Source organism: Ceratotherium simum, chromosome 35 (genome assembly GCF_057802395.1).
Source record: "Ceratotherium simum simum isolate JZ-2026a chromosome 35, ASM5780239v1, whole genome shotgun sequence".
Taxonomy (NCBI): Eukaryota; Metazoa; Chordata; class Mammalia; order Perissodactyla; family Rhinocerotidae; genus Ceratotherium; species Ceratotherium simum.
In genome coordinates this window covers 29,977,246-30,001,065 of record NC_141934.1, presented here as the reverse complement: position 1 = coordinate 30,001,065, position 23,820 = coordinate 29,977,246, and the positions used below count along the sequence as shown (strand labels likewise).

At 54.7% G+C, this 23,820-nt stretch overlaps 1 protein-coding gene across 1 annotated transcript in view; it reads left to right on the top strand.

Annotated features, from left to right (window-relative positions):
• Nucleotides 1–23,820, top strand: part of RIMBP2 (RIMS binding protein 2) — a 114,888-nt gene that overhangs the window by 54,033 nt on the left and 37,035 nt on the right. Inside the window, exons 5-11 of the mRNA XM_087423465.1 lie at nt 4,047–4,251; nt 8,566–8,711; nt 10,020–10,096; nt 14,105–14,214; nt 16,610–17,419; nt 20,642–20,793; nt 22,025–22,486. Of these exons, the coding sequence (XP_087279591.1) occupies nt 4,047–4,251; nt 8,566–8,711; nt 10,020–10,096; nt 14,105–14,214; nt 16,610–17,419; nt 20,642–20,793; nt 22,025–22,486 (1,962 nt within the window). The remainder of the gene's footprint in view (nt 1–4,046; nt 4,252–8,565; nt 8,712–10,019; nt 10,097–14,104; nt 14,215–16,609; nt 17,420–20,641; nt 20,794–22,024; nt 22,487–23,820) is intronic.

Genomic DNA, 23,820 nt, shown 5'->3' with positions numbered 1-23,820 from the left:
GCTGCATCTGGAGCGTAGCCTTCCTAACATGTGCACTGACCACCCCTGGGGTGGGATCCTCAGTCACGGCCCCAGAGCAGAAGTTCAACTCCCCGGACGTACGCTGTCCATCCAGAAAGATTGTAAAGTATCCATCCCAGAGCCCCCGGAGCCCCAGACCCTGGAGGGATTACCCTGTGTGTCTGGGACTTACGTGGGCACAGCTGGAGGCCAACCACAGGGCCACAAGGTCACAACCCGACCCGGTGCCGGGAATGTTACCCACGTCCTCACCAGAAGGAGATTCACAAAATGGCGCCATGGACCATGTCCACCTCGAGATGGGCCTTGTCGCCAGACTGTTTATAAGCCTTCAAAATACTTGCCAACATTTAATGATTGAGAGATTTTACATTAAAATGAAGATTCCTGCTTCTCCCAGGAGACTGGAAGTTTTGCCCACAATGGGTCTGGACGGATGCTGAGAAGTAGACTCCTCTCTAGACAGAACACACTCACCCGGGTTCCCGTGTCCCCCAGTTTCCTAGGTTTGCCCTGCTCCCCTTCCCTCCTTTGCGTTCCCCACCGCCTCTGTGGACGGCCACTTTAAACCGATGGGTTGACGTCGGCTCCAAATCTACCTGCTCGCAGGACCCTCCCCGTGTCAGTCACGGCAGGAGCCTGAGTGAGCTCTTCAGAACTGACACGAGTTTCTACAGGCACCTCCTGTGCCAGCTGCTGGGGCAAATGGCACGTCATGGGCCCCATCAGAGAAGGGGACCCCAGAACAAAGAAATGCTCCCTGGAAGGAGGGAGTGACTGATGGGGGCCCTTGGGGAGCCCTGGTCCTGGGCTCTGCCAGCAGTGGGTACCAAGGACATCATGTTAATAGTAGCAGGTGAAATGTGCTGCCGTCCAGCCGCCTCTGCATGACCCCTGGCCTCTCTCCCCCAGTCACATCTGGAGTCCTGTGGGGCGTGGCAGAGAGCAGACCGTCTACCCGCTCTGTGCTCCACCCACCACCTCCCCCAGCAAATCAGGTCAGACAGCTGAGCCTGGGGACCTCTGTTTCAGATGTGTGTCCAACGCCAAGCCCCAGTTCAGGCTCACTGAGACCTCGGCTGCACTTCATCTGGTATAATGTCCCTACACCAGCCATTCATGTGCCACCTCTGTGAATTTCACCATAGCTGCGTCTTATTATTATTTCATATTTTATTTAAATGTGTTCACTTTTTAAAACTTTTTGTCTTAGAGCCAGCCCTGATGGCCTAGTGGTTAAAGTTCAGTGTGCTCCACCTCGGTGGCCCGGGTTCGGTTCCCAGGTACGGAACCACACCATGACACGGTCTGTCAGTAGCCGTGGTGTGGTGGCAGCGGCTCACAAAGAAGAACTAGAAGGACTTAGAATATACAGCTATGAACTGGGGCTTTGGGGAGGAAAAAAAAAGAGGAAGATTGGCAACAGATGTTAGCTCAGGGTGAATCTTTCCCAGAAAAAAAGAAAAAAACGACTTTTTATTTTGAAATAATTTTAGATTCATGAGAAGTCACACTAACAGCACAGATGGTTCCTGTGGACCCCTCACTCAGCGTCTTACATGACCAGAGTCCGCTGTCAAAACCAGGAAGCCGACGCTGGCAGGATACACGGAGCCAAACCTCAGACCTTATCTGGGTTTGCCAGTTTTCACCTTCACTCCTCTTTCTTCCTTGGTGTGTAATTGCATGGGACTCGCTGCACACGTAGGTTCACGTAACCAGTCAGGAATACAGATGGCGCCACCACCCTAAAGACCCTCCCTCATCACCTCTTCGTAGTCACACCTTCCACAACCCCAAACCCTGACAACACTGCTCTGTTCTCCGTCTCTGTATTTTTGTCATCTCAAGAATGTGACATAATGAAAAATCAATTCGCTTTTCTCATTAGGTCGTTTCTCACATGTACGTGATATGGTGGAGTTGGTGTGCCGGTCGTGTTTGTCCTAACACACGTTGACATGAATACGTGGCCCTTAAACAGTGTCCACGCTCTTCCGCAAGCCACCTCATGTCCCCACTCACCACCGCAGGCCCCGGGCAGCATGTCGGGATGACCCAGGGAGCTCTAGGCTCTTCTGATGCCCTCCACGCCCGAGGCCAGGGGGTTGGCAGCTGCTCCTCTGAGACCTGCCTGTCCCCCAGGGCCCTCGGCTCTGCCCTGGGACACACTCACGACTTAGGGCTGAGCTGGGGGAGCCGGAGCCCTTGGCCTGGAGGCAGTGACGTCGCCGTCCTGCTCTGGGGCCAGAGCTGCTCCGGATCGCGTGCGTCTCCCTGACGGGCAGGCCTGGGCAGGATGCCCATCTGGCCCTCTCCACGTTCCCCACCTGTGCCCAGGAGCACCCAATTCAGTCCTCTGCCTTCCTCGGTGGAGACAGCTATCACAGCCAAGCTCATTCAGCTTTTTAAAAGTAGAATCCTGCAGATTTTTTTTTAATGAATCGAAGAAATTAATTATAGGTTTGGGATTTGTTACGTTTATTTTTAGAAATCCGTGATCTCAAGCATAAATAGCACTTCATTCTGAACTAAGGAGCTGAGAAGCTTAATGCCAGTGGAGTGGGGAGGAGGAAGAGGAGGAGGAGGATGCAGAAGGAGGGGAGGGGGGAGGGTCTATTGCTGAGTCAGGTTGAGGGCCCGTCCGGCCCTGTCCCTGCTCTTGCCGAATCCCTGTCTGCACACCTGTATTAAACCCAGCATCTGTTGAGGTCCTATTCAGTGCCAACGTCATTCCCAGTGCTGGGGACACAGCAGGAAAGACACAGACACAAATTCCTGCCCTCACAGAGCTGACATTTCAGTGGGAAAAGCAGACAATATACAAAATTAATAATACAGCCAGTGGGGGTTTCCATTTATCATCGAGTGAGGAACGGAGACAAGGCGGGACTCCACACAGACGAAACTGGCCACCACTACAAGTACACGATGCCTGGTTCACTTTCATTGACACCTACTGTGTGCCTGTTCTGTACAGAGTATTGAGAGTATCAGGAACCAGACAACAAAGACTTGGAGCTTACCGTCCAGTCCTGGAGAGACGAGAGATAATCAGGGGCTAATACAACGTTGGGGGGTGGCTAAGCACCATGAAGAGGACACCGCACGGTGAAGAGGCAGAGGGACCCTCGATACGCGCCCCCTTATGCGGGCGCCCACCTGTGGACGAGTGCCTGACACACTCGTCACGGGAGACAGAGCCTTGCTTCTGCACCAGGAGGGGGAGTGTAGTCCGTGAGTGTCTGTGAGTCCCTGGAGAGGAGAGAGGGGCTTGCTTATGCCCACTCAATCTGAGAACCAGCCAGGCAGGAGCCGCAGAGACAGGAGGGAGCTGGCGGGGCCACCCTTCCCTGACATGTGTCCCCGAGGGAGACTCCCGCCCTCCCTGGTGCTCCCGACATGCCTCTGGATTCCGCAAATGGCAGCAGTGGTACTAACCAAGTCCAGCAGATAGAAATTCGCGTCTATTGCTAAAACCATGTTCTTTGGGGTTTTGCAGCACGAGCGGCACCAGCCCCCAGGAGAAAAATGCATCAGTGAGTTAGCAACTGAGCTGTTCCCCCACGTCCAGGCTGTGTCACAGTCTCATACTCCAAATTTCAAACAGCTCTGGTGAGGCATGCCAACCTCAAAGTGCCCGGGCTGCACACAGAGCCCAGAACAATCCGCTGTTGGCTGGGATCTGAGTGTTTGCAGGATTTCTTGGCACCTGTGGTTTCCCACGCTCACCCTGTGAGGGAACTCAGCCGCCAGCCAGGCTGCACAGGCGCATGTGTTACCACTGTTCTCCTGGAGGTAGGAGGCAGCGCCTGCCACACACATGCACACACGTGTGCACACACACAGTACATGTGCACACACACACCAAATATACACTCTCATGTGCGCACGTACACATGCCTACAATGCACACTCACACATACACACAGTACACATGCACACACACACCACACACTCTCACACGCACGTCCCCACCACCCAGCGCCCCCGGCTGACCTCATGTCCGTGCCTCTCCCGTGCAGTGCAAGGTGCGAGAGCTGGAGGAGAAATGCCGGACGCAGAGTGAGCAGTTCAGCCTGCTGTCCCGGGACCTGGAGAAGTTCCGGCAGCAGGCGGGCAAGATCGACCTGCTAGGCGGCGGCTCTGTGGCCTCCTTGGATGTCCCCACATCCCCCAGCAAGCCTTTCCCGCAGTTCATGAACGGACTAGCCCCCTCCCTCAGCAAAGGTAAGTGGTGGAGAAGGGTCGCCAGGGAGCTCCACACGAGGTCGGTGTCTGTCTGATGGCGCTCTCCCCGACGAAGGTTAACCCGACACACAGGTTAACGGGTGGCAGTCCTGGTTATATCCATCTGTTTAAAAAGTTGATTTTTTTTTAATTTAGAGGAGATGAGTGTCAGAACCCCACTTTGGAATTCCACAAAAGAGAGAGAACTTCTAAATTTCTCCGAGTTCTTATCAGATATATGATAAGCTCTTTTTTGTGTGTGTGTGAGGAAGATCAGCCCTGAGCTAACATCTATGCTAATCCTCTTTTTGCTGAGGAAGACTGACCCTGAGCTAACATCTACTGCCAATCCTCCTCCTTTTTTTTCCCTTTTTGTGCCCAAAGCCCCAGTAGATAGTATGTCATAGTTGCACATCCTTCTAGTTGCTGTATGTGGGACGCGGCCTCAGCATGGCCGGAGAAGCGGTGCGTCGGTGCGCGCCCGGGATCCGAACCCAGACCGCCAGTAGCGGAGCATGCGCACTTAACCGCTAAGCCACGGGGCCTGCCCCTCATTTTGGTGCTTTTTATCGTTAAAGCAAGGTGGTGCTGCTCGTATCTTGATAAATTACATTTTCCCTGCTTACCCCCTTCCCACGTCCTTCCCTTCCTGCTCATGCATTAGCTAGAGTGCTAAGGGGCTATGGCAACAAGACAGAGGGAACAGAAGGTCTGAATGTCCCCCACACACATCTGAACACACGGTGCACCCAGGCCGTGTTCGAGGTGTGAGGCTGTGATGTTAAGTGGATGGCCAGACCTCTTGTGGGTGGAGGCAGACAAGAGACAAGTGGACAGATGGATGACCAGAGGGCCTCCCACCAGACACATGTGTAAAGACAGGTGATGAGATAGAAAGTGACCCAGCGCTGCTTAGAGGTGGTGTCCAGGGAGGACCACCTCTGGGAAATGACGTTTGAGCTGTGAAACCTGACAGGTGAGAAGTGGTAAGACAGTTTCAGTTCTTACTAGACGAAAAAGGAGTTTTTGGTTGAGTGGTCATATGAGGTTGGCCAACGCGTGGTTTTCAAGGTCCCTAAGCCCCCAGCACAACCGATGATTCCAGGACTCAGTGTATAGTTGAGCTCATGGCTCAGATCTATTACAGAGATGGGGATGGGGACACAGTCGGATCATAAGGGAAAAGAGACGGGCACGTCTGCAGGAATCCACGTGCAGGAGTCCCTCCCGCAAGGGCCACACAGAGCACCCGCTGAGCATTGAAAAATGCAGCCACACGTGTGCAGTGTTGCTCCTTAGGGATGCCCACTAGAGACACGGTGCCCAGGGTTTCATGGGGGGCTGGTCATGTAGGCACCTCTGCCTGGCAGGCACCAGAGTTCCAGACTGCCAGAGGGAAGGCAGGGCCCAGCATAAACCACGTTGTGGACACAGCCTAGTTAATAACGAAATACCCTCATCAGTTAGGGAACATTGTAGAAGCCGAGTCCCCGGGTGCAGCCAGGCCCATGCTTGCAAGCAGGCCCTTCTAACAACGGGTCTCAGCCTGCTCTGTGAACTCTTCCGCGCAGCACATCAGTGTTCTTCCAGGGAAAGCTCACGGGTGGGTGGAAGGGGAGCAGTGATTTATCCGAGAGAATCGGTGTCGAGATTGGCCTGGAAAAAGGGCTCTGACTCACGATGATGGAAAACGGACCTGACTAAGAACAGAGCAAAACAGGACTGCGTCTACACTAAGCTAATCGCTCGGATCCTGGTAGCAGAGCAGGTTTGTACCAAGGCTTCCGTTTAGCCATTGGGGAGATCGTCATCCTAACGGACCCAGCTCATGTGATTCATTGCTACCTCGCCCCACTCCGGGCCCCTGGGGTCAGGGCCCTCGAGCACTTAGCACCATCCTCGCTGTGTTGGCATTGCTTATCGGTGCACGGGAAGAATGCCTACGAGAGAGCTTCCTCCTGCAATCCTGAAATCTCCCCAGGGCGGCTCCCTGACTGCAGAGGGCAGGGGCGCCTTTAAGAGTGAGCAACACAGGAGAACTCGGCCGCTGGGCTGGGCTTTCCTCTCCACGGATCTGAGGGCAACAGGAACAGGCAGGGCCAGCACAAGACCAGAGACTGACCCGGGCAGATGTGTGCTCTCCCCTTAGCTCCCTCCCGCCTGAGGCCGGGTGGCCCCGAGGTTGAGGAGGACGATAAAGGGTTGATCAAGAGCCCCCAGGGGACTCGCGTTCTGTACAGTGGAGTCACATCTGACAACAGAGAAGGCGACAATTGCACATGGACGCAATTATCCCTGGACTCTCCCAGGAAGGGAGCATGCTGGAAAGAGGCACGCCACCTCCCGGGACCACCCCCTGCACAGCCAGTTTTCCTTCCAGTATTGGAGCGGGTTTTGGTGACGCTCCAGGTAAAGTCGTTGGTTTGGGCTTAGCGGCCATATTTTCCAGAAAATATGACTCTTTAACCATTCAAATCACAAGGGTGCAATGTTCACACCACACGGGGCCCACAGGAGCCAGTGCTGCCCAAGGGCACAGCCTATTTCTGCCTCTAATCTCACATCCACTCGGAGTAGGATAGCAGGGAAAATCCGCCACGCTAATTAAATTATTTTCCTCTAGAGAGTTGGACTGTATAAGTTACATGTGAATACGAGGTGACTCTGCTATGTTCATTTCCCCTTTATTGGTTACGTCATCCCACACCATTCACTGAGCCGTGTATCAGTCAGGGTGGGCCAGGTTCTGCTGCAGTAATAAACATCCCCCAAATCTCCCGGGTTTAAACAGCCACGTCTATGTCTTGATTATGCTCCTTGTCCTTCTCAGGCTGGCTTAGGGAATTGGCTCCACCTTATCTTTACTCTGCAATGCTGCAAACAGAGCCTCCTCTGTCTGGAATGTTCCGTTGCAGGGGAAAGGAAAAAGCAAATTACACACCGGCTCAGAAAGGCTTCTGCCCAAAGCAGGACATATCACTTCCACTCACAGGTCACTGGCCCGGACACGTCCCGTGCAGGGTCCCGCTCCTCCATCGCCCGGCGAGGAGAGAGGAGCAGTGCTGGTCTGCAGCCGGGCCTGCTCTCAGCTGCTTTCCTGAGGCCTACGGGAGTCGACTCATTCAACAGATGCTTACTTTGCACCTGCTGAGGGCGTTAAGGTATACAGCGGTGCGCAGAGCTCAGCCCTGCTCTCCGGGCTCTGGTATCCCAGCAGGAGCCCGTGTCTATTGCAGCGTCAGTTCCCTGTCTCGGTGGAGTGTTCTCGCTGTTTCCTCGGTCAGGCTGGAGCCGTGGGGGCTCTCTGGCGGGTGACTTCTGCACAGCCGTTGTGGGAACTCTTCTCACACTGTTTTGAATCACATTGTGTTTCCTGATTTGGACTCAGTAAGTCGTATTCTTCAGGGAGGCAGTGCCAGGATGTGACGGCTACAGCCGGGGAGGAGCATCTTCCGCCCGCTGCGTAGCTGAGAAAGCAGGGAGGGGAAGAGCTGCTTCTGCATTTCACATCTGGAGCCTAAAAAGAATGCCCGACTTTAATCTGACCGTCGAGGCCAGCGCTGGTCAAAGAGCTCAGGGCTCCCTCCAGGCGAGGGCAGCACTGAGAAGCCCTCTCAACCCTGTGAGGACAGGAGGGCAGAGAATTATTTTAGTCCTTGTAAGTCTCTTACCAGAAGTATTTTTAGCTATAAACCTGGCCCTTTGGCCAATTTGTGTATAAGTTAGGACTCTTGGTCATAAGTGACAGCAAAGCCTGGTGTGAGCAAAAAGGAATTTATTTTTCATCTAAGATAGATGAAGAGCCAGTAGGTTTAGCTTCAGGAACAGCTGGATTCAGGGCTCCAACGATGTCACCAGGATCCAGTTCCTCTCTCTCGCTTCATCCTGTCCCTCCTCTTTCTATGAGCAGGCTCCAGTTTCTGACAGACTTTCCTCCTTCTGGTGGTGATATGGCTGCAGCATCACTGAGCCTCATATCCTCTCAATATTAATACAGGCCAAGGGAGAGCCTCTTTGCCAACGGCTCCCACTAACTTCCCTCTGATTGGACCTTCCCATCTCACGTGCAACACCGCCATCACTGCCAAACAATGGTTATAGCCGGGAGTGGACTCTGTCAGATGGATGGCACAGAGCAGAGGTGGGGTCAGACCAGCCTGTGTAGCTTGAGAGTAGGAGATGGGTGGATCCCAAAATAAAAAACCCCGGGCTGATGCCCCTGAGGGGAAAAGGCACACTGAGAAGGCAAATGACCAACGCACTTTTATTATTTCATTTGTGTCTTTTTCAAATTGTTTTGATATTCGTGGCCAGGTCAGGAGAGCACTATTGGAAGCCGCACTGCCATTGGTGAATATATCCGGCCCCTCACGCTCTCCGGTGACAAGCCGGAGACTCTGTCTGTCAAGCCCACCTTTCTGTCAAGAGCCGGGAGCCCAAGATGCAGATTTGAGTCAGAGGTGAGTCCTGTCCTGGCAGAGGGCCAGCCGGCCTGCCTGTGCCGTGGTGTGTGGGGTGGACATTGGCCATCCTCCCTCAGTCTATCTTCCCCATCCTCCTCCTCTTTCTTCTTTCTCCCCGCTTCTTCCCTCACTCCCATTAATTCCCTCAACCCGTCCTCACTGACCCCCTGCTATGTGCCAGGAAGTGAGGGGCCCCACAAACAGACAGGTGAGGTCCCTGCTCTCATGGAGACGGTGTTCTCCTGGGGAGATAGATCATAAACAAGTCAACACTTAAAAAGTTGGGTAACAGTGAGTGCTGTGAAGACAGCACAACAAGCCAGTGACCCAGAGTAATGAGGCAGAGGAGAGGGCGGCCTTCCTCAGAACGGCCACTGGGCTATTTATGTTGCATCGACGAAGGAGCCCAGAGGTCCACTGGGCTGGCGTGGAGCTGGGAGGAGGGGGAGACGAGTGGGGCCATACGCCAAAGGGAAGCTCTTGATTTTTTGTCCAATTTCAGTGGCAAGCCACTGAAAGGTTTTAAGATGGAGTGACACAGTCTAATTCCTGTTTGAAAAGCCACTCTGACTGCGGTGTGGAGAGTGTAGCACTATGAGGAGGGACAAGAGCAGACACTGCCTTCCTCCCCAGGAAGAACACATGCTCCTGCTCCCATTCGCTCCCGCTCCAGTGAGAAAAGACGACTCACCCTCCTCTACCCCATTGGCCAATGACGGGCCTATCCTTCACCCCCAGACCCCCAAGATTGCTGTAGCCGGTGTAGGAAACACCCGTGGGCAGTCCTCGTGCTCTGCAGACTCTGGGACAGCAGAGAAGAGTGGGATGGACCCCTTCTCATGCAGTCTCCCTGGACGTCTGGGTCCTGAAGCCCTGCACACCATCCAACGCGCTTCTGTCTCCCTCTCTGGACGGAGCCCTGAGGGCGGAGGGCACAAATCCTTGTCTGTCTTTGGTTGTCCAAGGAGCCTAGCAGGGTCTGGCACGCACCCTGGGTCTGGCTCAGTGAGCATCCCATACCTTAAATTACACTGGGGAAGGTCCTCGCTCGAGTCCAGTCTTGGTGTGGGGAGCTCTTTATAAACGTCCTTCTGTGTGACCAAGGAGCCCTCCCTGAGGCACCCGCTTCGTCTCTGGGCTCAGGCCCAAGACTGAGAATACGGGTGTGGCAGCATCCATGGGAGTTCCACCTTCTGAGGCCGAAAAGCCCAATGAGACTGTGGAAGGGATTTCCTGTGTGTTTCTGGCATAAAATGTGAAACCTACAGCTTCAATAACCTGAATATCCATTTGTGTCTTTAATAGATGGACAATGAACGGAATTCCAATACCTCCAAGCAGAGATACTCGGGGAAGGTCCACTTGTGTGTCGCCCGCTACAGGTAAGAGCGAGGCTCCTCTCTGCACCTCTGAGCCCCCGTGAGCGCAGGAGGCCTTGGGCATGTGAGGCGATGGGTCTGGGAACCCTCCATGAGCTGAGGATGTGCCTTCTCCTGGGCAGTTCAGCCAGCTTTGGAGGATGACAAGAGTTTGGCTGTTCTGATGGAAAGAGTTTGGATAGCGTATTAGTTTCCAGGGCTGCCATAACAAATCATCTAAAGTAGGTGTCTTTTTTTTTTTTTTTTAAAGATTTTATTTATTTCTTTTCTCCCCCAAAGCCCCAGTAGATAGTTGTATGTCATAGCTGCACATCCTTCTAGTTGCTGTATGTGGGACGCGGCCTCAGCATGGCCGGAGAAGCGGTGTGTCGGTGCATGCCCGGGATCCGAACCCGGGCCTCCAGTAGCGCAGCACGCGCACTTAACCGCTAAGCCACGGGGCCGGCCCTAAAGTAGGTGTCTTAAAACAACAGAATTTATTCTCTCACAGTTCTGGAGGCCAGAGGTCAGGATCAAGGTGTCAGCAGGGCCGTGCTCCCTGAGGGCTCCAGGGTAGGTTCCTTCCTCCTCTCTTCCAGCTTCTGGTGCCTCCAGGCCCCCGTGGTTATAGACACATCGCTCCAATCTCTGCCTCTGTCTTCGCAGGCCCTCTTCCCTGTGTGTCTCTTTTATAAGGACACCAGCCACTGGATTAGGGCCCACCTCACTTCAGGGTGACCCCATCTTGTCTTGATTCCATCTGCAAAGACCCTATTTCCAAATAAGGTCGCATACACAGGTACTGGGAGTTAGGACTTGAACATGTCTTTTGGGGGACACGTTCAACCCACGACAGGTGGCTGAAACTCAGAGGGGCCCTCTTGCCCAGAGCCTCCCGTTTGGAGCCTTTCCGGCACGCTGCTGTCTGTCCAGGGCCCGGGCTCCACCGCAGCGTTACAACCGACAACTCATCTCTCCTTGGAGGCCCTTCGGTATCCCTGCTCAGCGAGAACTAATGAGCCAATCTGGTCACACACGACTCTTGGATTCTTTATGGTAGTCGTCAAAAAATTCAAGCCGGCTGAGAATTAGCCGCCCCCCACAACTTCACTACCTGGTTATCATGAAACGAGCCTCAGACCACATTCTGCCGTACGGAGACGTTTATGAATTAAATAGTCGCAAACGAGCAGACACGAAACAGTTCAGACCTGGTCTTTACGCTCAATGAAGACGCAGACCTCTGTCCTTCTAGACACTCCAAGGACTCTTTGCACGCCAGGTTGGCCTGAGGCAAGCACGGCGATATTCTAGAGGCACGTGCATTGTCCTCTTGATTGGCATTTGGCAGCCAGAGTCCCCCAGCCGGTGGCTGCGCTGGGAAGTGTTTAGGACTCACACTGCAGGGGCCGTTCCCAAGGGCGTGGATGCCACCCTCCTAGACCCTTAAACTTTGTTCACGCAGTGGGGGAGTGAGCTTAATCTTGGCCAACCCATCCACCTTCAACACCTTTTTTCTCCAAGAACTGTTTCCAATAACCACTTCACTGATGAGTGGATTATTTTCTACTGATTGTCATGCGCTGAGGTCATCGATGAAAGCGCACTTCCGACGTTCAGATAACGGAAGCACGGGAGCAGCTGCCCCTGGGCCGCGGGCTTCCTGAGTAGGATGCCAGCTGAGCCCTGACCTGAGTGCTGTCTGCACCCACATGCACGTCCGCCACACTGTCCGTGGGGACACAGCCACGGCGCTGGGAGAGATGTGAGGCCACAGTCAGCGGGGCCTGAGGAGGAGGGCCCAGTCCCTCCCTGTGTCTGAGAGGAGAGCGGCTCTTTTTTTTTTTTCCTGTCTGTGGGTCAGAAGGGAGCACGGCCACTCAGGCAGAGCCCTCAATGCTGCAAATGAGGGCAATGGCCGGGATGCTGAACTAGTTTGTTTTTCTAGCCAAGCTGGGCCCTAGTGAACCACACCCCCTCCCTTCCCAGTGGTGTGCCCGGTCCCTTGGAGCTGCGCTGTGCAGTATGCAGGGCCAACTGCAGAGTGCCCGCTGGGCTCACAGTGCCTGCACTGTCGTGGAGAGGGACGGCTTGTCCTGGAGACAGAGGCCCAAGAGCTAGCGCACCCTGAGGACAGATTCCACAGCCAGTGTGACACCAGGCAAAGAGAGCACTATTCACCACGAGTTGACGGGGTCTCCCTCCTCCGCACACCCATCACCTCCCCTGGACCCCTGCTTAGCAACCGTATCCACATCCACTCTCCCTGAAGCCAGAGAGCTTTGAGTCATGCTGGACCCTGGACCCTCACCCTTATGTCCAGACAATCCCCGTTTCCATTACCTCCGAAGTCACCCTCTAATCCAGCGTCTTCGTCCACCTCCTCTGCCAGCCCCCCATCCACATCGTACCCAGAGAGATGTCTTTGTAAAGTGCAAACGTGATCATGTCATGCCCTAACTTAACACTCCTTCATGACACCTCACAGCTCTGGAGATTAAATCCACACTGATCTGGACCCTGCCAACCCTCATGTCTCAATGTTCCTGCCTTCCCCGATCCTTCTCCAACAGGCTGGCCCCTCAGCTCCCCAAAGGGACCCTGCTCTCTGCCTCCAGGCCTTTGTCCACGCCATTCCTTCTACCAGGAACAGGTTTCCCACTTCACTCACCCCTGGCTTTCACCTTATAGGTCCATCTGTGTTCACGCCTTATGCCAGTTGCCCCTGGCAACGACTGACTTGGTGGAACCATCAGATGGTTGGATGGCGTTCCTAGACCTCTGGCTGTGGACCATGAGGGACAGAGCGACTCGGCGTGGTTAAACCTGACAGACGGGGCCAGGAGGCCTTAACTCTGGTCCACGCCCACCACGTAGTGATCCTGTGACCTTGGGCTAGTCCTCCCACTTCCCTCGGTTATTAAAGTTGGCAATAATAATACCTTCTTCTCTTCCCTCACTGAGAGTCAGCGGTGATCCAAAAAACATGTACATGAAAGTGTCAGTGCACTTCATGGTGCTGCTGGTGTGGGTCATTGTGGTGTGGTTATTATCGTTCTACAGGGCATGGCTGTCATCTCCGACCATCAGTAATGTTATTTGAATTTTCTTGCTGAGGGCTTTTCTCTTATTTTAAATTAATAAATCTTTTCATTAGAAAATCCAAAATTCACCTAACAAATGTTTTATTTGCAAGCTGGACATGACTTTAAAAAATGTTAATTCCCATATTTGGAGGACTTGAGAATGTGGACACTTTTATACTCCTAAGGGGAGGGGAAGGTAAAACAGTGCATCATTTTTCAGGGCATTTTGGCAGTATGTACAAGACCTTAAAATGTGCATGCTTTGACCAAACAAATATACTTCCTAGGGATTTGTCTTTAGGAAAAAAGTGTGGAAGTGTGCAAAGATATGTTTATAAGGATGTTTGATGCAACACTGATTATGTTAGCCAAAAGTTAGAAGCAACGTCAATGCCTCACATCAGGAAATTGGGTAAATAAAGTATGTCAACCTATTCAGTGGAATATTATACATCCATTAAAAAGGATATGATAGAATATTTCATGAAGTGAAAAGATAGTCCTGCCATATTGCAAAGTGTAAGAAATAAGCAGATTAGTAAATAGTATATATAATATGATTTTACCTTCACTAAATAATACATATTGAAAGATCAGAGAGTTAATTTTCTTGTTTACTTATTAATTTGGAAATTTCTAGTCATGGTAGAAGTGACAGGTGTGAACAGAAGTATCAGAATCGTAAACATGTCATCTAATAGGAAGGGCTCTGAGTTTTCAACTTGGTTTCAGAATTTTCTTTTTGTTTTGCATCTGTGAGCAAGGCAGCAATGGCCTGAATTCTCAGAGGGCAGAGGACTCGTTCGCACTGAACCATCGTGTGGGTCTGCAATTTCCCAGTAAGAGGAGACAGGAGCCTCGTGCCAGGCCCGCACTCTGCGAGGGAAGGGCCAGGATCCGTCTCCATCGAGCGCATCTCCTGAATGAATCTTGTTTCTTCCTCTAGTTACAACCCCTTCGATGGGCCAAATGAGAACCCAGAAGCCGAGCTGCCCCTCACGGCGGGGAAATACCTCTATGTCTATGGGGACATGGATGAGGATGGCTTCTACGAAGGTCTGTAAGGGTGTGGGGGGTGGTCGGTGCACACGGGGCCGCTCCACCCACCAGACTAATTTGTCCAGGGGCCCCATAGACAGGCCAGGTTCCCAAATCACTTCTGGCCGCCCCAGTCCTCTGCTCTGACCCTCCTGCTTGCCAGAGTTATGGGGTTTCCCCTTTCTGATGATGAGTGGGATTTCCTATATTCAACTCCAAGCAGACCTCTGCCCCTCGGGGGATATTTTATAACGTTAGTCTCTGCAGAGCTTCCCGGCACGCGGGGTTGACGGACCCTCTTGTTCCCAAAACGTCTCTCCTCCCCCTCCATCTTCTGCCCAGCAGCCTCGGGTCTCCAGCCCACGTCCTCTCCAGCAGCGCCAAGGTGCCTTCCAGGTGCCTCACCTGGCTCAGCGCCATCCCACTGACCTTCAGCTTCTGTTGTTCGCTTAGGGTGGTCTGGCCCCACGTCTTCACAGCCACCGCCCACAATCCGAAATCGGAAAGTGTGAACCCCCCCCGAAGTGCCGACCTTTTGTCACCTTTTTAGCTTGAGGATGAGCGTGTGACGGCACAGCAGCTTCGTAAATCAAGATCCCTCAGTTGCCTAAGCTCTTCAGTTGCCCCGTAGAGATAACAGGGTCTTGGTTTCTTCCCGGTTCCCCCCGAACAGAGGACTAATTCTTGCTAAATCAGCAGGTTTCTCTCCCATGACCTTAGGAAGTCTTCTTAGAGCTGACGATGTCCCTCAGCCCTCGTCCTGGGTGATCTTGGGTGTGAGGTCCAGCCGCCCTCGGGGATGCTCAGGAGCCTGTGGGCTGAGCCACTTCCCGTCAGTTCCCAGGAGTGTTGTCAGGGGCTGTGGATCCTCCACCGGGAAGTTTCACCACGACTGGTGGCAAAAGAGTTTGAACTTTTAACATAAATTCACATTACTTTCACTGGTTTTCACACCAGTGTAGAAATATGTGCCCAAGGCAGCTGCCAGAAAACCCTCACTGGAAATGTCTAGAACGTTTACATCAGGCTTTGGTGCCCACGTAAGCTTCCCAGAGGCCTGATCACACACAGGCTGCCAAGCTCAGAGTCCCATTGTCCGTCTGACAGCAGGAATCTTTACTTAACCTCCCCGTGCCTCAGTTTCCCTGGCTGTAGCATGGAGACAGTGGTAGTTCTCACCTTGTGGGGTGGCTGTGAGGATAAACGAGCTCATAGGTACGAACAGGTCAGAACAGGGCCTGGTACACAGTAGTCGCTCAATAAATGCTAGTCATCGCACCATCATCCCCATCATCTCCCTTGTGTGGAAAGGAGGCTGTATTTATTGAACATCCTCGAGGTGAAGAGTCACTGTCTCAGGACCCACTCCCTAGGTGGGGTCGGGAGCAGAGTCAGAGGCTTTGTTCCTTCTGGTGGGATACAGGGTGGATTAAATGGCTGCATCCTCCCCCGGGCCAGTCGCATAGCCCCTGAGTCAGGGGTCTTTGGGAGCAGACCATAATGCTCAGCTCTTCCCAGCCTCCCTGAGTCCCTTAGCCTCCTTCAAGCTGTCCCTCTGCGGACACCCTGCGATGTGGCGGGGACGGGGCCCTTGCCTGCTTGTGCTGGAAGATTACTCAAACTTCGTCATCTTTGAAGCTCCTCCAATGTTTCTCAGTTTCCGGGGCCACTGCTGTTAGCAGGCTTTCGAGCCCTGCTAGCAATGAGAACACACAGAAGTTAGGCCATTTCACGAAATAAAGAGGGGTCCCCACTGTGACTACCTGTTGCCACAAGAACTGGTTTGATGGCATCTTTTTGCCACTTAACTTACAGGTGGTTCCGGCACCAAATTGATAGTCTGGTTTCACCCCCAGTGGACACGTCGGGAACTTCATTAAGATGGACACAGTGCTTTGCAAGGGGGAAAGTCACCTTTAATCCCTATTCGTGTGATCCCCCAATCAAAAATAATAATGAGACGTTGACTTTTTTAACCTCCGAAACCCACGTATTTACATGTTTGTTCGTCCTTCTAACAAACATTAACCAAGCACCTACTGTGTGCCCGATGTCGCTCTAGGACGGTCCGTTGTGGTGACAAAGGTCCCCGCCCCCGTGGGCGTTACCCCAGCTGGGAGGGCTCGTCGACACAGGCAGATAGGTGAACACGGAAGTTTCAGATTGCGGAGAGCACCATGGAGAAAACCAGATGAACTGATGGGGGGTGAGGCAGACGGCAAGAACGGGGTGCACGTCATGGGGGCGAGGCCCTGAGGAGGTGACGTGAGCGGATTCCTGGAAAGAGCTGAGGAATCCCACTGTACCCGAGCGGCTTTCCCGCATGGCCCATCAGAGAGAGGTGCAGAGTCTGCTCCAGGACTCAGGGCCCAAGGGGGCGGTTGGGGGATAACGCTGTCCCTCTACCCTACAGGCGAACTCCTGGACGGGCAGAGGGGTCTGGTGCCCTCCAACTTTGTGGATTTTGTCCAGGACAACGAGTCGAGACTGGCAAGTGTGCTGGGAAACGAGCAGGATCAGAATTTCATCAACCATTCCGGCTTCGGCGTGGAGGGGGAGCGCATCTTCGACCTCCACTCCCCCACTCAGACGGACTCCGTCACCGACAACGGCGCGGGGACGCTGGATGTGAACATCGACGACATTGGAGAAGACATCGTGCCTTACCCTAGAAAAATCACCCTTATCAAACAACTCGCCAAAAGTGTCATTGTGGGCTGGGAGCCCCCCGCGGTGCCGCCGGGGTGGGGGGCGGTGAGCAGCTACGCCGTGCTGGTGGACGGGGAGGCGCGCCTGAGCCTCACGCTGGGCGGCAGAACTAAGGCCCTCGTCGAGAAGCTCGACATGGCGGCCTGCACCTACCGCATCTCCGTGCAGTGCGTGACGAGCAGGGGCAGCTCGGACGGGCTGCGGTGCACGCTGCTGGTGGGCAAGGACGTGGTGGTGGCCCCTTCGCACCTGCGGGTGGACAACATCACGCAGATCTCCGCCCAGCTGTCCTGGCTGCCCACCAACAGCAACTACAGCCACGTGATCTTCCTCAACGAGGAGGAGTTTGACATCGTCAAGGCCGCGAGGTACAAGTACCAGTTCTTTAACCTCAGGCCCAACATGGCCTACAGGGTGAAGGTTCTGGCCAAACCCCACCAGATGCCGTGGCAGCTGCCTCTGGAGCAGCGGGAGAAGAAGGAGGCCTTCGTGGAGTTCTCCACGCTGCCCGCAGGTGAGCCCATCCTTCCGGGGGCCCCAAGGGAGAGAAGGGGGTGGGAGGGAGCAGGGGGGAACACTGCAGGCAGCCACCATTTCCCTGGAAAATGCCTTCAATCACCCAGGAAGCGTGGAATATGGGCGCGCGCGCACGCATGAGAGGGAAAGAATACTTGGATTTTGTTTAGGGGCCGTGTTGTTGAAAATATTTCTTTTCACACCTGCATCTGCAAGAGGCTCATCCTACAAAAGACGGGGAAAATGAGACCATCCTGGGTGACTCGGCGTCCTCTCCCAGCCATGGGAGAGTGAGTGAAGCGCCCACGCTCCTTCCAGAATTGCTCCTTCTCCCTCTCCCATGTGGGCGGATTTGAGAGAAGACAGGGAGTCCCATTGTCCACGCTGTTCTGGGTCTGGGCACATCTCCTACGTAGACCGCCGGCTCCTTCTCGGCGTTCTCCGCTGTAACAGGAGGGGCGATGGGCTCCCTTGCCTTCCCTTCCCACACATGCTCCCGGGAGACTGTGAGGAGACGGGATGAGGGGGACGAGCCTGCTCGGCCTGCTTGTCCTTTGATTTATCAGAATCCCAGTGCTAAGGGGCAGCTACCACCTGGACCCACAGAAATTCCTGTCGTGCTGATCTTTGCTGGGTGCACACACAAGGTGGCCCTTCTGAGCGGGTCAGCTGTGCCAGGATGGGGGCCCCAACATCGGGGGAAGAGTAGCCTCCTTGGCAAATATTTGAGGGCATGCTATGTGACCTCTAGGCTGCCTCAGTCCTGGGACAGTCACATAATTCCCTTGACAAGCCTGTCTTGATGCTCTCCTTGCTGGATTTCTCTTCTATTAACCCAGCCCTGCCCATCCTCATTTCTCAGCAGGTTCACAAACAATCCAGTCGTCCTCCGGGATCATTTTTACCAACCGCATAAGGTCTTCCGCAGGATTGGCTTCTCAATTCATGACGGATTCAGTTTTTCTTTCATTGAGCTCTCCATTATTCGAGAAATCCATAATCACCAGAGTCTGACCCACAAGGCAGGAAGGTCAAGGGTGGGTGGGACAGCACTGCTTTAAGGAGAGGAGCGTCTGGGTAGGAACTAATTTATAAAGGGTCAACTTATCCATGTTCTGCAACGACTTTTGGTCTCCTGCCTGACCACCGGGATGTCAGTCATGATACTGGGATACTGAGGACCCTCCTTCCACTGCTGCCTCCTGTGAAGTCTTGTGATCGGTGCTGGGGGTGAAGAAATGAGGGGCACCAACCACAGGGACTGCCAGGGACTCCGAGGAGAGATGAGCACATCCACTGGGACAGTCGGGAAGGGCTTCCTGAGAAGCTCACGTTGAGACGGAGGGGAGTGGGGATCCGGGAGAAGACGCCGAGCTCAGGGCGTGTTCCCGTAGGCTGACTCCCAGTGATGGGGTATCCTAGTCCACTGGGGCTGCTACAAAAAATGACCATAAACTGGGGGCTCCAACAACAGACATTGATTCCTCACAGCTCTGGAGGCTTGAAGTCCAAGATCAAGGTGCCTGCAGACTCGCTGTCTGGTGAGGCCCACTTCCTGGTTCATAGATGGCATCTTCTCGCCGTGTCATTTCATGGCGGGAGGGCTGAGGGGCCCCTGTCCTTGTTCCATAGCAGGCTATTTCCACTGCCTGCCCAGAGGAGGAGGATCTGGACTGTGGGTGGGGAAACCAGTGGAGGGAATGGGGGGAGCTTCCCTGGGAGGAGAGGAGAGGGGCAGCCTCGTGATCCTAGCTCCATCTGGACTCGGGTGTCGGGGGGTGCTGCACTGAGGGCCCCGCATGGTGACCTCAGAGCATGTCCCAGGTCAGCCGTCTCTGCGCCCGTGTGGAGAGACGGGCTACAGCTGGCAGAGCAGCGCTCCCCGAGTCCTCCTTCACCCGCAGAGCCCTGGCCCTCTGCTGTGGCCTCACTTCACCGCAGAGGGGTGGGAGAGAAGTCCCAGACCAGGTTCAGTGCTTGACCTTTGCCCTTAAGGATACTGAGGGACTGTGTTGTATTTAATGGAACTGTCCGGGCAGAATTTAACCTCTGAGCCGGGCTGTGAAGAGGTTCTAAAGACCTTTATCACAGCTCATTATCAAGAGGGGGGTCGATGTGCCGTTGGCAGTGGGCTACAGGCTCGTGCTGGGGTGAATGCTGCTTCCCGCATGTAGGAGCTGAGTGACTTCCCTCAGTGTCCCCCTGTGCACAGTGGGGATGTGTTGAGACCACAGGATGGAGTGAGGATCAGCAAGATGAGGTATGAGAGTGAGCAGAAGGCTCGGCACACAGAAACTCTCAGTGAGCAGATCCCTAGAGATCTGGAGCCAGGGGCTTCAGCCAGGCCATGGGGCGTGTCAAGCCTTCCCTCAAGGTTATAAACATGTTCCTTCCAGATAAAATGCTGTGTCCTTCCAAGCAGGTGGATGTGGGGAGCCGTGCACAGACCTAGAGGAAAGGGGCCCACCGTGGGCTCAGTGCAGAATGGGTCCTGCTGTCACCACGTCACCAGTGACATGAGCCCTGCCTCCTTGTTGCTTAAATCAGCTGCTCAAGACTTTCTCTCGGAGGGTCCAGCCAGCACAGTTCCAACCGGGTTAGGCACAAAAGGAAGCATGTCTGCGGGTGCAGCTGGAAAGTCCGTGTGCAGAGCTGGATTCTCAGGTTCAAAGGGCCTCATCAGGGCCCGTCTCTCTCCATCTCCCACCAGGTGGCAAGATGGGTGCTCTGCGGTCCAGGCTCACGTCCTCTTAAGTCCAGTGAGGGGAGGGAGAGAGAGAGAGAGAGAGGGACAGAGAGTAGGTGGAAAGAGGAATGGGGGAGCAGGAGAGGAGGGGAGAGGTGGAGGGAGGGTTCTCTTTTCTCTGCCAAACGCTGGGATCTCCTTGGCCCGTCCTGAACCGATCACGGGGCTGACTGGCCAAGCCTGAGTCACAGGCTGGCCTGGAGACGGGTCCAGGTAGCTCTGTCCCATCGCACAGGCTGAGAGCCAGGGAGCAGGTGGTTCCGGAAGCGACAATGAATGCCGAGGTTAAGGTAACCGTACGGCGTCGTATCCCAGGAGTTGCTGCTTTCCCTCGCTCTTTCTGCTTTGCTTCCACACTTCGTAATCTCACTTCCTTGCCCTGGTGACTTTAACGCGTGACGCGTGACTCCGTTTCCAGGTGAGACCAGCCAAAAGGCCATGCCGTGAAACTTCTCTGCCTTCTGTCCCCCCTAGGTCCTCCTGCCCCCCCACAAGATGTCACTGTCCAAGCTGGGGCCACCTCGGCCAGCGTGCAGGTCTCCTGGAAGCCGCCCACTCTGACGACCACCGGGCTGTCCAACGGAGCCGACGTCACGGGCTACGGCGTGTATGCAAAGGGACACAGGGTGAGTTTTTGTTGGGGGGGTGCACCCAGGACTGACCTGACACCAGCTCAGTGTGGAGTTGACTACTGGAAGCGTCTCCTCTCCCTACTCAATCCCCGAGATCCACCAGCACTTATTAAACACCACCTACACCGCCACCCCAGGGCCCGGCCACAGAATGCGGGGAACCCCCGTCCATTTTTGTCCTCCCTCCTTCCAGAATTCTCACTGCCTCCCTCCCACTCTGATTATCTGCCCTGCTCTGGACGTTTCTTGTTCTCCTCCTCCCAGTATTAAAAGTCCACCAAAGTCTTGAGTCCCACAATACCAGAGCCCCTCAAGACATGACTGGCTTGTGAATTCCAACAAACTGATTCTTGGCAAGATGGTATTAATGCCCAAGGGGAGCCCTCCTGGGAAACCCTGCAGGGTCTGCACATCGACAAATGGCCGGCCTTGACTCTGAGAAACAAGCCTGTCCTTATGCTGACTGTAGGGAAACCCATAATCTCAGCCCCCATCCCTGTCCTGGAACATGAAATAGACGCAGCTGCCTTTGGGGAGGGCTTGGGGAGGCTCCTGTCTGTCCTCCACCTTCCCCACCCCGTTCCCCACAAGGAGCAAGGGGTGAGGTATCAGATAGACAGATGTGAGTATCTGAGCTACCTCCTGCTCTCTCTGTGAGAGCTCCTCCTGCAGGTGCACGACTCCCCTCTTGCCCCCCTCCTCCTGCAGGTGCACGACTCCCCTCTTGACCCCTCCTCCTGCAGGTGCATGACTGCCCCCTGCTCCCCACTCCGTGTGGGAAGCCCGCACAGGCCCTGCTGGTACAGAAGAGGCTGCAGTCCTGTCCTCTCCACTGCAGTAGGAAGCCCAGTTTGGCCTCTGCCTCGCCCCTTCCCTCCACCCAGCTTTGGCAGTAATAAACCTTATGTGTGGTCCCTCTGCAGCCCTGCATCTCTTTCTGAGTTGGTGCTGAACATGGAAGAAAAGGGGTGTGCTTAATTGGCCCTTCCAAATCCCAAAGCTGGGCAGATCCTGGGGTGGCAGTCCTCCCCCCAGCCCGGCCCCTCTCTGAGACTTATCTGATTCCCAGGCTGTGCAGCGTGGTTTGAGTCGGATGTAGTTGGGGCCCCAGTCCCTGGTCAGGAGAGGCAATCCCAGGGCTGGCCTCTCCCATTTCACGGGTGCAGGGAGAGGAGCTGCCCGCCATGCCCAGGGCGGCCTGTGAGCTGGCTCTCTCTGTGCACAGGTGGCTGAGGTCATCGCCCCCACGGCGGATGGCACAGCCGTGGAGCTGGTGCGGCTGCGGAGCCTGGAAGCCAAGTGTGTGACCGTGCGGACCCTCTCCGCACAGGGCGAGTCCATAGACTCTGTGGTTGCTGCCATTCCCGCCGACCTCCTCGTGCCTCCAACCCCCCACCCGAGAACTGCTCCCACACCGAAGCCATTAGCAAGTGCTGGAGCCCCCGATACCAAAGATGAACACCTGGGTCCCCACGTCAGAGTGGACGAGGCCTGGGAGCAGAGTCGGGCGCCTGCCCCGGCCCACGGGCACATGCTGGAAGCGCCCAGCCTACAGGGCCCGGGCCCAGGGAGGCGGTCGCCCTCGCCCAGCCGGATCCTCCCGCAGCCGCAGGGGGCCCCAGTTTCCACCTCCGTCGCCAAGGCCATGGCCCGGGAAGCTGCGCAGAGAGTGGCCGAAAGCAGCAGGGTAAGGCTGGGTTTTTCCTCGTTGGTTCCACTGCTCCTGGAATGCATTCCGTCCCTGCAGCCCAGCTGGGATGGAACATTCCGGCAACACCCGCGAGTCTGCAGAGAGAAGCGCTCGGAACGCTCAGAGCCACTGCCTCGACTTGGAAGGAAGGATGCCACGTGTGTCCTTCACCCTCCCCTTGGGCTGCATTTAGGCCTGATCCTGATGGAATCAAAATGCTGGGTTTGGGCCGGCCCCGTGGCTTAGCGGTTAAGTGTGCGCGCTCCGCTACTGGCGGCCCGGGTTCGGATCCCAGGCGCGCACCGACGCACCGCTTCTCCCGCCATGCTGAGGCTGCGTTCCACGTACAGCAACTAGAAGGATGTGCGACTATGACATACAACTATCTACTGGGGCTTTGGGGGAAAAAAAAGGAGGAGGATTGGCGTAGATGTTAGCTCAGAGCTTGTCTTCCTCAGCAAAAAGAGGAAGATTAGCATGGATGTTAGCTCAGGGCTGATCTTCCTCACAAAAAAAAAAAAAAATGCTGGGTTTTTTGCAAATATGGACCCAGACAATCAGAGGAAATGGTTATCTACCAAACTGGCTTAGAAAATGGGGGTGAATAACCCACCAACCAGGCTTTGGTCTGTCAGGGATCTGAAAGGGGCCTTCTGGAGTCGGCTTGGGGACCCATGTTCCTAAAGCAGGCACACCTCCTGGCTCTGCTCACTTCAGGGTTCTGTGTGTGTGTACACACACACACACACACACATCTAGATATATCTACATACATGTATACATACCCACATACATACACATATAGACATACGTACACATAAATATATTTGCATGCCTGTTACTAGAAATTGTCTGGGCCGTGGGGAGAAGGCGTATTTAGATTATGGTGGGGCCATATTCCAGATGATATGGGCAACGAGACATGAGATTTTAAGAAACAGCTGTGAAGTTATGCCTGGGAGTTGGCGGGGAGCTGAGCTGGGCCAGGAGCCCTGCCCTGATGGGATAAATCCCCATCTCTTCCCGGGATGCATCCATCTACCAGGTGCCCAGCGTGTCTGCTGCGAGCCCGTGCTCAGGGCCCTGGGACAGGGACAGCAGTCCTCTCAGCCCCGGCTGGCTGGACTGCAGGGTCTCACCAGGACGTGACTCCTGGCAGCGCCTTCGCTGAGGTGCAAGTGGAGATGTCCGTGCCACTGCTGGGAGACAACTTCCTGGGCATCCCGGGGACTGGCGGCCGTGTCAGGGAAACTCGGTAGGGGCGCAGACCCTTAGAGGTCAGAGCTGAGTGACGCGGGCCACGTCCAGGACACCAGGAGGGATGTGAGCTG